The sequence below is a fragment of the Panulirus ornatus genome, chromosome 62 (genome assembly GCF_036320965.1).
Source record: "Panulirus ornatus isolate Po-2019 chromosome 62, ASM3632096v1, whole genome shotgun sequence".
NCBI classification, from domain to species: Eukaryota; Metazoa; Arthropoda; class Malacostraca; order Decapoda; family Palinuridae; genus Panulirus; species Panulirus ornatus.
The window spans coordinates 5515125-5533305 of record NC_092285.1 but is presented as its reverse complement, the minus strand read 5'-3'; the positions used below and the strand labels follow the sequence as shown (position 1 = coordinate 5533305).

General features: G+C 46.4%; 1 protein-coding gene across 2 annotated transcripts in view; it reads left to right on the top strand.

The window, feature by feature from the left end:
* LOC139745793 (uncharacterized) overlaps positions 1-18181 on the top strand; it is a 44186-nt gene that overhangs the window by 11836 nt on the left and 14169 nt on the right. For both annotated transcript variants that reach the window (XM_071656338.1, XM_071656339.1), the window contains exon 2: positions 5689-8247. In XM_071656338.1, coding sequence (XP_071512439.1) covers positions 5705-8247 — 2543 coding nt within the window. In that variant the 5' untranslated portion in view covers positions 5689-5704. The remainder of the gene's footprint in view (positions 1-5688; positions 8248-18181) is intronic.

Here is an 18181-nt window from a genome sequence, read left to right as displayed (position 1 = left end):
CCTCGTGCTCAAGGGTCGTACCGTCGAGCTCAAGGGTCGTATCGTCGTGCTCATAGGTCGTACCCTCGTGCTCAAGGGTCGTAACGTCGTGTTCAAGGGTCGTAACGTCGTGCTCAAGGATCGTAACGTCGTGCTCAAGGATCGTAACGTCGTGCTCAAGGATCGTAACGTCGTGCTCAAGGATCGTAACGTCGTGCTCAAGGGTCGTAACGTCGTGTTCAAGGATCGTAACGTCGTGCTCAAGGGTCGTAACGTCGTGCTCAAGGATCGTAACGTCGTGCTCAAGGGTCGTAACGTCGTGCTCAAGGATCGTAACGTCGTGCTCAAGGGTCGTAACGTCGTGTTCAAGGATCGTAACGTCGTGCTCAAGGGTCGTAACGTCGTGTTCAAGGATCGTAACGTCGTGCTCAAGGATCGTAACGTCGTGCTCAAGGATCGTAACGTCGTGCTCAAGGATCGTAACGTCGTGCTCAAGGGTCGTAACGTCGTGTTCAAGGATCGTAACGTCGTGCTCAAGGGTCGTAACGTCGTGACCAAGGGTCGTACCGTCGAGCTCAAGGGTCGTACCATCATGCTCAAGAATCGTACCTTCGTGACCAAGGGTCGTACCGTCGTGACCAAGGGTCGTACCGTCGTGACCAAGGGTCGTTCCGTCGAGATCAAGTTTCGTACCGTCGTGCTCAAGGATCGTACCGTTGTGCTCAAGGGTCGTTTCATAGTACACAAGGGTCGTACCATTGTGTTCAAGGGTCGTACCGTCGAGCTTCAGGGTCGTACCGTCGAGCTCGAGTCGTACCGTCGAGCTTAAAGGTCGTGCCGTCGTGCTCAAGGGTCTTACCGTCGTGCTCAAGGGTCGTAACGTCGTGCTCAAGGGTCGTAACGTCGTGCTCAAGGATCGTAACGTCGTGCTCAAGGATCGTAACGTCGTGCTCAAGGGTCGTAACGTCGTGCTCAAGGGTCGTAACGTCGTGCTCAAGGATCGTACTGTCGTGCTCAAGGGTCGTGACGTCGTGCTCAAGGGTCGTAACGTCGTGCTCAAGGGCCGTAACGTTGTGCTCAAGGATCGTACTGTCGTGCTCAAGGGTCGTGACGTCGTGCTCAAGGATCGTAACGTCGTGTCAAGGGTCGTACCGTCGTGCTCAAGGATCGTAACGTCGTGTTCATGGGTCGTAACGTCGTGCTCAAGGATCGTAACGTCGTGCTCAAGGATCGTACCGTCGTGCTCAAGGATCGTAACGTCGTGCTCAATGGTCGTAACGTCGTGCTCAAGGATCGTAACGTCGTGTTCAAGGGTCATACCGTCGTGCTCAAGGATCGTAACGTCGTGTTCAAGGGTCGTAACGTCGTGCTCAAGGATCGTAACGTCGTGCTCAAGGATCGTACCGTCGTGCTCAAGGATCGTAACGTCGTGTTCAAGGGTCGTAACGTCGTGCTCAAGGATCGTAACGTCGTGCTCAAGGATCGTAACGTCGTGCTCAAGGGTCGTAACGTCGTGCTCAAGGGTCGTAACGTCGTGTTCAAGGATCGTAACGTCGTGCTCAAGGGTCGTAACGTCGTGCTCAAGGATCGTAACGTCGTGCTCAAGGATCGTAACGTCGTGCTCAAGGATCGTATCGTCGTGCTCAAGGGTCGTAACGTCGTGTTCAAGGATCGTAACGTCGTGCTCAAGGATCGTAACGTCGTGTTCAAGGGTCGTAACGTCGTGCTCAAGGGTCGTAACGTCGTGCTCAAGGATCGTAACGTCGTGCTCAAGGATCGTAACGTCGTGCTCAAGGATCGTAACGTCGTGTTCAAGGATCGTACCGTCGTGCTCAAGGATCGTAACGTCGTGCTCAAGGGTCGTAACGTCGTGCTCAAGGGTCGTAACGTCGTGCTCAAGGATCGTAACGTCGTGTTCAAGGGTCGTAACGTCGTGTTCAAGGGTCGTAACGTCGTGCTCAAGGGTCGTAACGTTGTGCCTAAGAGTCGTACCATCGTCGTAACGAATTCATGGTTCAGCCCAATGCACGGGTTCGAAGCATGGTTTGGTCGATCAAAATGGGTACTTACTCAGGCTAGGATATATATATATATATATATATATATATATATATATATATATATATATATATATATATATATATATATATATATATATTTATTATTTATTTATTTATTTATTTATTTATTTTGCTTTGTCGCTGTCTCCCGCGTTTGCGAGGTGGCGCAAGGAAACAGACGAAAGAATGGCCCAACCCACCCACATACACATGGATATACATACACGTCCACACACGCACATATACGTACCTATACATCTCAACGTATATATATATATATATATATATATATATATATATATATATATATATATATATATATATATATATATATATATATAGACATATACATATATACACATGTGCATAATTCATACTGTCTGCCCTTATTCATTCCCGTCTCCACCACGCCACACATGAAATGACAACACCCTCCCCCCCTTATGTGCGCGGGGTAGCGCTAGGAAAAGACAACAAAGGCCACATTCGTTCACACTCAGTCTCTAGCTGTCATGTATAAAGCACCGAAACCACAGTTCCCTTTCCTCATCCAGGCCACACAGAACTTTCCACATCTTTCAGTTCACTCTATTCCTTGCACGCCTTTCACCCTCCTGCATGTTCAGGCCCCGGTCGCTCAAAATCTTTTTCACTCCATCCTTCCACCTCCAATTTGGTCTCCCACTTCTCTTCGTTCCCTCCACCTTTGACACATATATCCTCTTTGTCAATCTTTCCTCACTCATTCTCTCCGTATGAGCAAACAATTTCAAAACACCCTTTTCTCTCTCAACAACACTTTTTATTACCACACATCTCTCTTACCCTATAATTACTTACTCGATCAAACCACCTCACACCACATATTGTCCTCAAACATCTCATTTCCAACACATCCACCCTCCTCCGAATAACCCTGTCTATAGCCCACGCCTCGCAACCTTATAACATTGTTGGAACCACTATTCCTTCAAGCTCACCCATTTTTGCTTTCCGAGATAATGTTCTCGCCTTCCACATATTCTTCAGTGCTTCAGAACCTTCGCCCCCTCCCCCACCCTGTGACTAACTTCCGTTTCCATGGTTCCATCCGCTGCCAAATCCACTCCTAGATATCCAAAACATTTCACTTCCTCCAGTTTTTCTCCATTCAGACTTACCTCCCAGTTGACTCGTCCCTCAACCCTACTGTACCTAATAACCTTGCTCTTATTCGCACTTACTCTCAGCTTTCTTCTTTCACACACTTTACCAAACTCAGTCACCAGATTCTGCTGTTTCTCACCCGAATCATCCACCAGCGCTGTTTCATCAGTAAACAACAACTGACTCACTACCCAAGCTCTCTCATCCACAACAGACTGCATACTTGCCCCTCTCTCCAAAACTCTTGCATTCACCTTCATAACAACCCCATACATAAACAAATTAAACAGCCATGGAGACATCACGCACCCCTGCCGGAAACCGACATGCACTTGGAACTAGTCACGTTCCTCTCTTCCTACTCGTACACATGCCTTTCTTCCTCGATAAAAACTTTTCCCTGCTTCTAGCAACTTACCTCCCACATACTCTTCATATCTTCCACAGAGTATCTCTATCAACTCTATCATATGCCTTCTCCAGATCCATAAATGCTACATACAAATCCATTTGAATTTCTAAGTATTTCTCACATACATTCTTCAAAGCAAACACCTGATCAACACATCCTCTACCACCTCTGAAACCACACTGCTCTTCCTCAATCTGATGCTCTGTACATGCCTTCACCCTCTCAATCAATACCCTCCCATATAATTTACCAGGAATACTCAACAAACTTATACCTCTGTAATTTGAACACTAACCTTTTTCCCCTTTTCCATTGTACAATGGCACTGTGCATGCATTCCGCCATTCCTCAGGCACCTCACCATGAACCATACATACATTGAATATCCTTACCAACCAGTCAACAGTACAGTCAACCCCTTTTTTCATTAATTCAACTGCAATACCATCCAAACCCGCCGCCTTGACGGCTTTCATATTCCGCAGAGCTTTCACTGCCTCTTCTCTGTTTACCCTCTCACTTCGCACACCACCTCACGCACGCCACTTAATCATCAAATACATTCAACAAACCTTCAAAATACTCACCCCATCCCCTTCTCACTTCCCCACTACGTTTTGTTACCTCTACGTTACCCCCCTTCACCGATGTTCCCATTTGTTCTCTTGTCTTATGCACTTTGTTTACCTCCTTCCAAAACATCTTTTTATTCTCCCTAAGATTTTACGATACCCTCTCGCCCCATCTCTCCTTTGCCCTCTTTTTCACCTCTTGCGCCTTTCTCTTGACATTATGTCTCTTTCTTTTATACATCTCCCAGTCATTTGCATTATTTTCCTGCAAAAATCGTCCAAATGCCTCTCTCTTGTCTTTCGCTAACAATCTTACTTCTTCATCCCACCACTCACTACCCTTTCTAATCTGCCCACCTCCCACCTTTCTCATGTCACAAGCATCTTTTGCGCAAGCCATCACTGCTTCACTAAAAACATCCCATTCCTTCCCCTCTCCCCTTACGTCCTTTTCTCTCACCTTTTTCAATTCTGCACTGAATCTCTCCTGTTACTTCCTCACACAAGTCTCCTTCCCAAGCTCACTTACTCTCTCCACTCTCTTCACCTCAACATTCTTCCGCTTTTCTGAAAACCTCTACAAATCTTCACCTTCGCCTCTACAAGATAATGATCAGACATCCCTCCAGTTGCCCTTTTCTGCACATTAACATCCAAAAGTCTCTCTTTCACGCACCTGTCAATTAACACTTAGTCCAGTAACGCTCTCTGGCCATTTCTCTTACTTACATACGTCTTTCTTTCTTTCATACTGTTCGCCATTTCCCGCATTAGCAAGGTAGCGTTAAGAACAGAGGACTGGGCCTTTGAGGGAATATTCTCAAATGGCCCCCTTCTCTGTTCCTTCTTTTGGAAAATAAAAAAAAAATAAAAAAAAAATGAGAGGGGAGGATTTCCAACCCCCTGCTCCCTTCCCGAATCACCAGTCCTTTTTCAGCAAACCAATACTACGAGCTCTTCACCATATCAGTTTACAACACTGAACACCCCAGGTACAGCAATTATTCCCTCAACTGACACATTACTCACCTTTGCATTCAAATCACCCATCACTATAACCCGGTCTCGTGCATCAAAGCTGCTAACTCTACTAACACTACTCAGCTGCTCGCTGAGTAGTGCTACTCCTTCCCTTGCTCTTGTCCTGTCACCAATCCCTGACTTTACTCCTAAGACATTCCCAAACCACTCCTCCCCTTTACCCTTGAGCTTCGATTCACTCAGAGCCAAAACATCCAGGTTCCTTTCCTCAAACATACTACCTATCTCTCCTTCTTTCTGAAGTTGGTTACATCCGCACACATTTATATATATATATATATATATATATATATATATATATATATATATATATATATATATATATATATAAAATATTATATTATAATATTAACCCCCTAAGAACTGTCCTGAAATTGCTTTTAGTAGTAGCGTAATGGCATGACATTAAGACATCCAGTCGTGTGATTTAGTGCGCCAGTTTTAGAACGAGATGTCTAGCAGCGTACCTTTCTTGCAGAGAAGAGGTAGCAGCTATGTCGACATCAGAGTCCCCCACTGGGCCATCTGCACATGACGCAGTGCCTGTCTTCGGCAGAAGGGATCACTGCAACTTCCGGCTGAGCAAGATGGCTTGGTGTCCTGCGCGCAGGGTGATGCTCAGCGTCTTCCGCTGGGCGAGCCGCGAGAAGCCCTATGGCATGTCACTCTTTGACTACCTGGAAGGTAGAGGCTTCACCAAGACAATGTTGAGGAAGCAGTTCAACAAGCGCCGATATGCCACCGTCCAGGCAGACCTCATGGGGACGGGAGAGACTTACGACGTCACCCTTCTTCAGCTGAGCATCACCCTGGTCCGGGCTAGTGTATCTTCTGACCCGTTGAACCCTCGAATTACGACGCCTGGAGATCCACTCGAGGACCACTTGCAGACCATCAAGAACTTCCGTAATGATGTCATGCACGATGCCTTTGGCATCAGCAACGAGGAGTTTATAGTGCAGACCGAGAAGTTGAGAGAACACCTGACGAAGGCTCTGGAGTCTGCAAGAGAGGCCTTCGATGTCGACCAAGCGACCGTGGATGGAATCATTGAGCAGATGAATCACGAAATCAACAGCATCAGGGATGAACCTTTAGTTGAGTTTGACCTAACCAGCTACCAGAACCAGAGGCTCTTGCCCCAACTGCGGGAACTCCTGCATGAGAGTGGTAGATCAGAGTTACTGGAACTCTATTCCGAGAGGACTCATTTCAATCCACTGCCATTCTTTCGCGACTTCAAATTGTCCCTTCCAGAAAGCGCTGTGTTTACACCCATGACTCTCGTTGAATGTGGAGATTCACCAACCAGTCAGATTGATTATGAGGACATACTGGACTTCATTGATAAGAAAACGATCAGTAACCAAAGGAGTGCGAGTAAAATAGCCATGATTGAAGGGTTGGCCGGGGTTGGCAAAAGTAGTCTCATGAGGTACATGGTGGCCGATTGGGTCGCTGGGAGCGACAGAATGAGAGGCTTGAAGAATTATCATCTGCTCTTGTACGTCCAATGTAGGAATTCCTTCATTGCGTCCCTGTTGCAACTCCTCAAAGTCCTGATGCCCAAGACAAGTCGGAAGTTCAGGGCTGGGGACCTTGTCGAAGTTGCTCTGGGGCTCAATTTGTTGATCCTCATCGATGGGTTAGACGAGATGAATGACGCGTCCACGGACTTGCTCAAGGAGATACTCAACCTCAAACGCACCGGCTCTATTACTGTCATCTGCAGTACGAGGCCAGAAATGATGGGAGACTTCCTACCCTTTGACCCGGAAGACCTGACACCCGTAAAGATGAAAGCCCTTGGTATTCCGGAGGAAAGCCGTGTTGCATTCGTTACCAAATACCACGACGAATTAAGAAAGTCTGGTAAGAGTACACAGAGGATGGAAGGTCTTGCGGCGTATCTTAGAAATTGCCCAAGACATATCCAGGAGGAAATGAGAGTTCCAGTCAACTTGGTGTTCCTGAGTGTGATGTGGGTTCTTGCACCCAGTGAAGTGAACGAAGGGACAACTATGACAGAACTACACTTGAAAATATTAGAGATGAAGAAGGAAAAATTGCTGGAAAGGCTGAAGTGGAACAGAACGATTCAGTTCGTGAGCATCCAGGACCTAAGGAGAAAAGTTGAGTTCATCTTCAGGAAAGTCTGCCGGGAATCTTTGACCTGCATGAAAGAAGGCCTTTTGACACTCTCGGAGAACAGGAGAGTCGGACTCACAAGAGCCTGTTTATCTGTGGGTCTGCCATTCCAGGAGATCATAAGTTCCTTCCTCGCTCAGGAGGAGACCTGGACACCAGCGAAACCTCAGTCTCGCCTCAGATTTGGCAACGAAGCAACACGGGACTTGTACAGCGCCTTGTTTGTGCTTGACTCGCTCTCGCAGAAGGACCCATCTCCGGACGCGAGCGAAATCATCAGCGAGATACGTATCCTAACGGAGAGGCAACCCACCTGCCAGTGGTCGGCCCAGGACGTTGTTGAGAGCATCAAGAAGAGGTTGTCAGAGACGTCGTCGGGACCAGAGACTCGGACGATAATGAGCGTCCTGGAAATACATCCGGATGACTTCAAGCCGGGGAAGTGCCTCGACCTCCTGACTCACTTGGCCGCCCTTGTCCGCTTGGATGGAGGGTCGCTGGAAAGGGACACCGCTGAGGAACTAGTGACGCTTCTCCAGTCCTCTGGATTGACTGAAAGCAAACAGTGGCTGGAGCTTCTGACGAAGGAGAAGTGCGGGCCAACCTTGATCCAGTACATTGGGAGATATGTTCAGGACCTGCTCACGGGGGACGTCGAGATCGAAGACTCCAGTGTGGGGGCGTACGCCGCCCTCCTACCTCAGGCCCGGCCAGAGACAGTCCTCGTGGACATCAAAGGAGACCCAAGGGAAACCCCGCTCCTGCCGGAGATGCTGACGGCGCTCGCCCAACATGACTGTCGCGTCCGGATGTACCTAAGATATGACTTCAGCCACCCAGGGGCCTGTGATGTCTCCATCGACACAACACTACAACTGGTGTTTAAGAGGTATCACTTACTGGTGTTATGTGTTCTCTCCTGTAGTGGTAGCAGTTCTTTAGCTTTCTTATCTGATCTCATTTGATGGTCCACGCACTCAGTAGCGTCTGTTCAACCATCGTCTCGTGTACTTCAGGCACTCAATAGCTTCTGTTCAGTCATCTTGTGTACTTCACGCACTCAGTATCTACTGTTCAATCATTATCTCGTGTATTTCATGCACTCAGCAGCGTCTGTTCAACCGTCGTCTCGCGTACTTCACGCACTCAGTAGCGTCTGTTCAACCATTGTCTCGTGTACTTCAGGCACTCAGTAGCTTCTGTTCAGTCATCTTGTGTACTTCACGCACTCAGTATCTACTGTTCAATCATTATCTCGTGTATTTCATGCACTCAGCAGCGTCTGTTCAACCGTCGTCTCGCGTACTTCACGCACTCAGTAGCGTCTGTTCAACCATCGTCTCGCGTACTTCACGCACTCAGTAGCATCTGTTCAAACATCATCTCGTATACTTCACGCACTCAGTAGCGTCTGTTCAACCATCGTCTCGCGTACTTCACGCATTTAGTAGCTACTGTTCAATCATCATCTCGTGTACTTCACGCACTCAGTAACTACTGTTCACCCATCATCTCGTGTACTTCACGCACTCAGTAGCTATTGTTCACCAATCGTCACGCGTACTTCACGCACTTAGTAGCTACTGTTCAATCATCATCTCGTGTACTTCACGCACTCAGTAACTACTGTTCACCCATCATCTCGTGTACTTCACGCACTCAGTAGCTACTGTTCACCAATCGTCACGCGTACTTCACGTACTCAGTAGCTTCTGTTCAGTCATCTTGTGTACTTCACGCACTCCTTAGCTACTGTTCAATCATCATCTCGTGTACTACATGTACTCAGTAGCTTCTGTTCAATGATCGTCTCGTGTACTTCACGCACTCAATAGCTACTGTTCAACCATCATCTCGTGTACTTGACGCACTCACTAGCTTCTGTTCAACCATCGTCTCGCGTACTTCATGCACTCAGTAGCTACTGTTCAATCATCATCTCGTTTACTTCACGCACTCAGTAACTACTGTTCAACCTTCATCTCGTGTACTTCACGCACTCACTAACTTCTGTTCAACAATCGTCACGCGTACTTCACGCACTCAGTAGCTTCTGTTCAACCATCATCTCGTGTACTAAACACACTCAGTAGCTTCTGTTCAACAATCTCACGCGTACTTCACGCACTCGGAGCTACTGTTCAACGATCGTCTCGTGTACTTCACGCACTCAGTAGCTGCTGTTCAATCATCTCGTGTACTTCACGCACTCGTTGTCTCTCTTTGCTTAATACTCGGCGCCTTTTTTTGCATCACGCATTCAAGACTTCTACGAACCCAACGCATCTGTGTGGTCCACGCACTCACTACGTCTTCGCACCAAGCGCCTCTCTCTGATCCACGCACTCAGTATCTATACGAACCCAGCGCCTCTCTCTCTAGTCCACGCACTCAGTATATCTTCGAACTCAGTGTTTCTTGTGATCCACGCACTCTCCTCACCCAGTGCTTCTTGTGGCCCACGCACTCTCCTGACTCAGTGCTTCTTGTGGTCCACGCACTCTCCTCACCCAGTGCTTCTTGTGGTCCACGCACTCTTCTGACTCAGTGCTTCTCGTGGTCCACGCACTCTCCTCACTCAGTGCTTCTTGTAGTCCACGCACTCTCCTCACCCAGTGCTTCTTGTGGTCCACGCACCCTCCTTACACAGTGCTTGTCGTAGTCCACGCACTCTCTTGACTCAGTGCTTCTTTCCACGCACTCTCCTGACTCAGTGTTTCTTGTAGTCCACGCACTCTCCTGACTCAGTGCTTCTCGTGGTCCACGCACTCTCCTGACTCAGTGCTTCTCGTGGTCCACGGACTCTCTTGATTCAGTGCTTCTCGTGGCCCACGCACTCTTCTGACTCAGTGCTTCTTGTGGTCCACGCACTCTCCTGTCTCAGTGTTTCTTGTGGTCCACGCACTCTCCTGACTCATTGCTTCTTGTGGTCCACGCACTCTCCTCACCCAGTGCTTCTTGTGGTCCACGCACTCTTCTGACTCAGTGCATCTCGTGGTCCACGCACTCTCCTCACTCAGTTCTTCTTGTAGTCCACGCACTCTTCCTGACCCAGTGCTTCTTGTGGTCCACGCACCCTCCTTACACAGTGCTTGTCGTAGTCCACGCACTCTCTTGACTCAGTGCTTCTTTCCACGCACTCTCCTGACTCAGTGTTTCTTGTAGTCCACGCACTCTCCTGACTCAGTGTTTCTTTTGGTCCACGCACTCTCCTGACTCAGTGCTTCTCGTGGTCCTCGGACTCTCGTGGCCCACGCACTCTTCTGACTCAGTGCTTCTTGTGGTCCACGCACTCTCCTGTCTCAGTGTTTCTTGTGGTCCACGCACTCTCCTGACTCATTGCTTCTTGTGGTCCACGCACTCTCCTGACTCAGTACTTCTTGTGGTCCACGCACTCTCCTGACTCAGTGCTTCTTGTGGTCCACACACTTTCCTGACCCAGTGTTTCTTGTGGTCCACGCTCTCTCCTGACTCAGTGCTTCTTGTGGTCCACACACTCTCCTGACCTAGTGTTTCTTTTGGTCCACGCACTCTCGTAACTCAGTGCTTCTTGTGGTCCACGCACTCTCCTGGCCCAGTGCTTCTCGTGGACCACGCACTCTCCTGACTCAGTGCTTTACTTCCTGTCAGTCTTCCTGCCACGGCTCTCTGATTCAGTGCTTCTTGTGGGCCACGCATCTCCTGTCTCAGTGTTTCTTGTGGTCCACGCACTCTCCTGACTCAGTGCTTATTGTGTCCACGCACTCTTCTGACCCAGTGCTTAGTGTGTCCTCGCACTCTTCTGACCCAGTGCTTCTTGTGGTCCACGCACTCTCCTGACTCAGTGCTTTTTGTGGTCCACGCACTCTCCTGACTCAGTGTTTCTCGTGATCCACGCACTCTCCTGACCCAGTGCTTCTTGTGGTCCACGCACTCTCCTAACCCAGTGCTTCTTGTGGTCCACGCACTCTCCTGATTCAGTGCTTTTTGTGATCCACGCACTCTCCTGACTCAGTGTTTCTCGTGATCCACGCACTCTCCTGACCCAGTGCTTCTTGTGGTCCAAGCACTCCCCTGACCTAGTGTTTCTTGTGGTCCACGCACTCTCCTAACTCAGTGCTTCTTGTGGTCCACGCACTCTCCTGGCCCAGTGCTTCTCCTGGTCCACGCACTCTCCTGACCTAGTGTTTCTTGTGGTCCACGCACTCTCCTCACTCAGTGCTTCTTGTGGTCCACGCACTCTCCTGACCCAGTGCTTCTTGTGGCCCACGCGCTCTCCTGACCCAGTGCTTCTTGTCGTCCACGCACTCTCCTGACCTAGTGTTTCTTGTGGTCCACGCACTCTCCTCACTCAGTGCTTCTTGTGGTCCACGCACTCTCCTGACCCAGTGCTTCTTGTGGCCCACGCGCTCTCCTGACCCAGTGCTTCTTGTCGTCCACGCACTCTCCTGACTCAGTGCTTCTTGTGGTCCACGCACTCTCCTGACTTAGTGCTTTTTGTGGTCCACGCACTCTCCTGACTCAGTGTTTCTCGTGATCCACGCACTCTCCTGACCCAGTGCTTCTTGTGGTCCACGCACTCTCCTGACCCAGTGCTTCTTGTGGCCCTCGCGCTCTCCTGACCCAGTGCTTCTTGTGCTCCACGCACTCTCCTGACTCAGTGTTTCTCGTGATCCACGCACTCTCCTGACCCAGTGCTTCTTGTCGTCCACGCACTCTCCTGACCTAGTGTTTCTTGTGGTCCACGCACTCTCCTGACCCAGTGCTTCTTGTGGTCCACGCACTCTCCTGACCTAGTGTTTCTTGTGGTCCACGCACTCTCCTGACCCAGTGTTTCTTGTGCTCCACGCACTCTACTAACCCGGTGTTTCTTGTGGTCCACGCACTCAGTCCCTAATCTACCTTGATCCTTCTCTCCTGGCTCACGCACTCGTTAAGTCATTTAGCTGCAGTTAATGTACAGGTCTACTCATACACATAATATTGAACCTGCTAATTAATGCCCTTGTTAATCATCACGTTCTCATGCCTAATTAACACCTAATTACTGAGGATGAACAGATCGGCAAGACAATGTAAGCCCTGCATTGATTGGACGACCTCAGTCGTTGTGTGATTACGTGATTGGCCTCATGTGATTATTTGATGACGTGATTGGCCTCATGTGATTATTTGATTACGTGATTGGCCTCATGTGATTATTTGATGACGTGATTGGCCTCATGTGATTATTTGATTACGTGATTGGCCTCATGTGATTATTTGATGACGTGATTGGCCTCATGTGATTATTTGATTACGTGATTGGCCTCATGTGATTATTTGATTACGTGATTGGCCTCATGTGATTATTTGATTACGTGATTGGCCTCATGTGATTATTTGATTACGTGATTGGCCTCATGTGATTATTTGATTACGTGGTTGGCCTCATGTGATTATTTGATTACGTGATTGGCCTCATGTGATTATTTGATTACGTGATTGGCCTCATGTGATTATTTGATGACGTGATTGGCCTCATGTGATTATTTGATTACGTGATTGGCCTCATGTGATTATTTGATTACGTGATTGGCCTCATGTGATTATTTGATGACGTGATTGGCCTCATGTGATTATTTGATTACCTGATTGGCCTCATGTGATTATTTGATTACGTGATTGGCCTCATGTGATTATTTGATTACCTGATTGGCCTCATGTGATTATTTGATTACGTGATTGGCCTCATGTGATTATTTGATGACGTGATTGGCCTCATGTGATTATTTGATTACGTGATTGGCCTCATGTGATTATTTGATTACGTGATTGGCCTCATGTGATTATTTGATGACGTGATTGGCCTCATGTGATTATTTGATTACGTGATTGGCCTCATGTGATTATTTGATTACGTGGTTGGCCTCATGTGATTATTTGATTACCTGATTGGCCTCATGTGATTATTTGATGACGTGATTGGCCTCATGTGATTATTTGATTACCTGATTGGCCTCATGTGATTATTTGATTACGTGATTGGCCTCATGTGATTATTTGATTACCTGATTGGCCTCATGTGATTATTTGATTACCTGATTGGCCTCATGTGATTATTTGATTACCTGATTGGCCTCATGTGATTATTTGATTACGTGATTGGCCTCATGTGATTATTTGATTACGTGATTGGCCTCATGTGATTATTTGATTACGTGATTGGCCTCATGTGATTATTTGATTACGTGATTGGCCTCATGTGATTATTTGATGACGTGATTGGCCTCATGTGATTATTTGATGACGTGATTGGCCTCATGTGATTATTTGATTACGTGATTGGCCTCATGTGATTATTTGATGACGTGATTGGCCTCATGTGATTATTTGATTAGATAGCAATGATATCTCGTGGGGCAGCCAGCTGATTTACCCGTTTCTTACCTTAACCCTGTTCCTTACCCCTGGCTTACCTTAAGGACGAGGCCTAATGATCTGCTGTTTGGGATCACCTCATGTCTTACCTTAATGTTCTCTTACCCACTTGTAGTGTTACGTTTCCCTGCTCTTGCCACATCCAAGGTTCCCCATTCACTCTTACCCTTATCTTACCCCCGGCATGTCTTACCATAGCTATATCTGACCCCAGCATGTCTTACCTTAACCATATCTGACCCCAGCATGTCTTACCTTAACGGTATCTTACTACAGCATGTCTTACCTTAACCATATCTGACCCTAGCATGTCTTACCTTAACCATATCTGACCCCAGCATGTCTTACCTTAACCATATCTGACCCTAGCATGTCTTACCTTAACCATATCTGACCCTAGCATGTCTTACCTTAACCATATCTGACCCCAGCATGTCTTACCTTAACCATATATGACCCTAGCATGTCTTATCTTAACCATATCTGACCCTAGCATGTCTTACCTTAACCATATCTGACCCCAGCATGTCTTACCTTAACGGTATCTTACTACAGCATGTCTTACCTTAACCGCTTCTGACCCCAGCATGTCTTACCTTAACCATATCTGACCCCAGCATGTCTTACCTTAACGGTATCGTACTACAGCATGTCTTACCTTAACCATATATGACTCCAGCATGTCTTACGTTAACGGTATCTTACTACAGCATGTCTTACCTTAACGGTATCGTACTACAGCATGTCTTACCTTAACCATATCTGACCCTAGCATGTCTTACCTTAACGGTATCTTACTACAGCATGTCTTACCTTAACCATATCTGACCCTAGCATATCTTACCTTAACGGTATCTTACTACAGCATGTCTTACCTTAACCATATCTGACCCTAGCATATCTTACCTTAAAGGTATCTTACTACAGTATGTCTTACCTTAAGCATATCTGACACCAGCATGTCTTACCTTAACGGTATCTTACTACAGCATGTCTTACCTTAACCATATATGACTCCAGCATGTCTTACGTTAACGGTATCTTACTACAGCATGTCTTACCTTAACGGTATCGTACTACAGCATGTCTTACCTTAACCATATCTGACCCTGGCATGTCTTACCTTAACGGTATCTTACTACAGCATGTCTTACCTTAACCATATCTGACCCTAGCATGTCTTACCTTAACGGTATCTTACTACAGCATGTCTTACCTTAACCATATCTGACCCGAGCATGTCATATCTTAACGGTATCTTACTACAGCATGTCTTACCTTAACCATATCTGACCCATCATATCTTACCTTAAAGGTATATTACTCCAGCATGTCTTACCTTAACCATATCTGACCCCAGCATGTCTTACCTGAACCGTATCTGACCCCAGCATGTCTTACCTGAACCGTATCTGACCCTAGCATGTCTTACTTTAACCATATCTAACACCAGCATGTCTTACCTTAACGGTATCTTACTCCAGCATGTCTTACCTTAACCATATCTGACCCCAGCATGTCTTACCTTAACCTTATCTGATCCGGGTTTGGATGGTATTGCCGTGGAATTTATTAAAAAAAAAAAGGATGGCTGTATTGTTGACTGGTTGGTAAGGTTATTTAATGTATGTATGACTCATGGTGAGGTGCCTGAGGATTGACGGAATGTTTGCATAGTGCCATTGTACAAAGGCAAAGGGGATAAGAGTGAGTGCTCAAATTACAGAGGCATAAGTTTGTTGAGTATTCCTGGTAAATTATATGGGAGGGTATTGATTGAGAGGGTGAAAGCATGTACAAAGCATCAGATTGGGGAAGAGCAGTGTGATTTCTGAAGTGGTAGAGGATGTGTGGATCAGGTGTTTGCTTTGATGAATGTATGTGAGAAATACTTAGAAAAACAAATGGATTTGTATGTAGCTTTTATGGATCTGGAGAAGGCATATGATAGAGTTGATAGAGATGCTCTGTGGAAGATATTAAGTGTATATGGTGTGGAGGTAAGTTGCTAGAAGCAGTGAAAATTTTTCGTCGGGTGTAAGGCATGTGTACGAGTAGGAAGAGATGATAGTGATTGGTTCCGAGTGAATGTCGGTTTGCGGCAAGGGTGCGTGATGTCTCCATGGCTGTTTAATTTGTTTATGGATGGGGTTGTTAGGGATGTGAATGCAAGGGTTTTGGAGAGAGGGGCAAGTATGTAGTCTGTTGTGGATGAGAGGGCTTGGGAAGTGAGTCAGTTGTTGTTTGCTGATGATACATCGCTGGTGGCTGATTCGGGTGAGAAACTGCAAAGTTGGTGACTGAGTTTGATAAAGTGCGTGAAAGAAGAAAGCTGAGAGTAAATGTGAATAAGAGCAAGGTTATTAGGTACAGTAGGGTTGAGGGACAAGTCATTTTGTAGGTAAGTTTGAATGGAGAAAAACTGGAGGAAGTTAAGTGTTTTAGATATCTGGGAGTGGATTTAGCAGCGGATGGAACCATAGAAGCGGAAGTGTCACGGAATGGGGGAGGGTGCGAAGGTTCTGGGAGCGCTGAAGAATGTGTGGAAGGCGAGATCGTTATCTCGGAAAGCAAAAATGGGTATGTTTGAAGGAATAGTGGTTCCAACAATGTCATATGGTTGCGAGGCGTGGACTATAGATAAGCTTGTGCGGCGGAGGGTGGATGTGTTGGAATTGAGATGTTTGAGGACAATATGTGGTGTGAGGTGGTTTGATCGAGTAAGTAATGAAAGGGTAAGAGAAATGTGTGGTAATAAAAAGAGTGGTTTAGAGAGCAGAAGAGGGTGTATTGATATGGTTTGGTCACATGGAGAGAATGAGTGAGGAAAGATTGACAAAGAGGATATATGTGTCAGAGGTGGAGGGAACGAGGAGAAGTGGGAGACCAAATTGGAGGTGGAAATTGAAGTAAAAAAGATTTTGAGCAATCGGGGCCTGAACATGCAGGAGGGTGAAAGGCGTGCACGGAATATAGTGAATTGGAACGATGTGGTATACCGGGGTCAACGTGCTGTCAATGGATCGAACCAGGGCATATGAAGCGTCTTGGGTAAACAGTGGAAAGTCCTGTGGGGCCTGGGTGTGGAAACGGAGCTGTGGTTTCGGTGAATTATACTCGACAGCTAGAGACTTAGTGTGAACGAATGTGGCCTTTGTTGTCTTTTCCTAGCGCTACCTCGCACGCACGCGGGGGGAGGGGGTGCTATTTCATGTGGCGTTGTGACGACGAGAATGGATGAAGGCAGTAAGCATGAACGTATGTATATATGTATATGTGTGTGTATGTATATGTATGTATACGTTGAAATGTATAGGTATGTATATGTGCGTGTGTGGGCGTTTATGTATATACATGTGTATGTAGGTGGGTTGGGCCGTTCTTTCGCCTGTTTCCTTGCGGTACCTCGCTAACGTGGTAGACAGCTGCAAAGTATAATGAAAATGATATATATATATATATATATATATATATATATATATATATATATATATATATATATATATATATATAGGTAGCATGTTTGAGGAAAGTAACCTAGATGTTCTGGCTCTGAGTGAAACGAAGCTCAAGCGTAAAGGGGGAAAATGGTTTGGAAAAGTCTTGGTAGTTGGTGAGAGGACAAGAGCTAAGAAAGGAGTAGCACTACTTCTGAAGCAGAAGTTGTGGGAGTGTGTGATAGAGTGTAAGAAAGTAAAGTATAGATTGATGTGGGTAAAACAGAAAGTGCCCATACACGCACATATACATACATATACATATGAATATATACATACATATACATACTTATACACAGACATATCCATATATGCACATGTACATATACACGCAAATATACATACATATACATTTAAACATATACCTACATATACATATAAACGTATACATACATATACATACTCATACACAAACATATCCATATATGCACATGATGGGAAATGACCGGTGTAGACCCCGTTGCTCACCAACGTGAGACGAAGAGTATTCGAGTACACAGTATTCGAATAATCATTTCTCTTTTAGGGGCGATCGTAGCCTAGCGGTAGCGCTCCCGCCTGTAGCACAGGGGTCCCGGGTTCGATCCTGGCTGTTGGAGTTTTGTATGTTCTATGAAGGTGCGCGTTCATATGAACTTTGTTCGTGTGTGTGTATGTATATATATATATATGTGTGTGTGTGTGTGTGTAGGGGTTCGAAAAAAAAATGAGAAGAGAGAAGATCTGTTCGTATGTTGTTATTGCTTGTATTACTTACTTGAAATATATTATTGATAACTGACGTGTGACCACCATGGGGACCCATAGCCATGGTTTAAGTCAAACCGCTTAATTCAGACATATATGACCCTACTAGGCAATGGACTGCCAAACATAATTTGACTACTCACTTTCCTGTGGCATAAAGAAAAGCTTATAACCTTACAT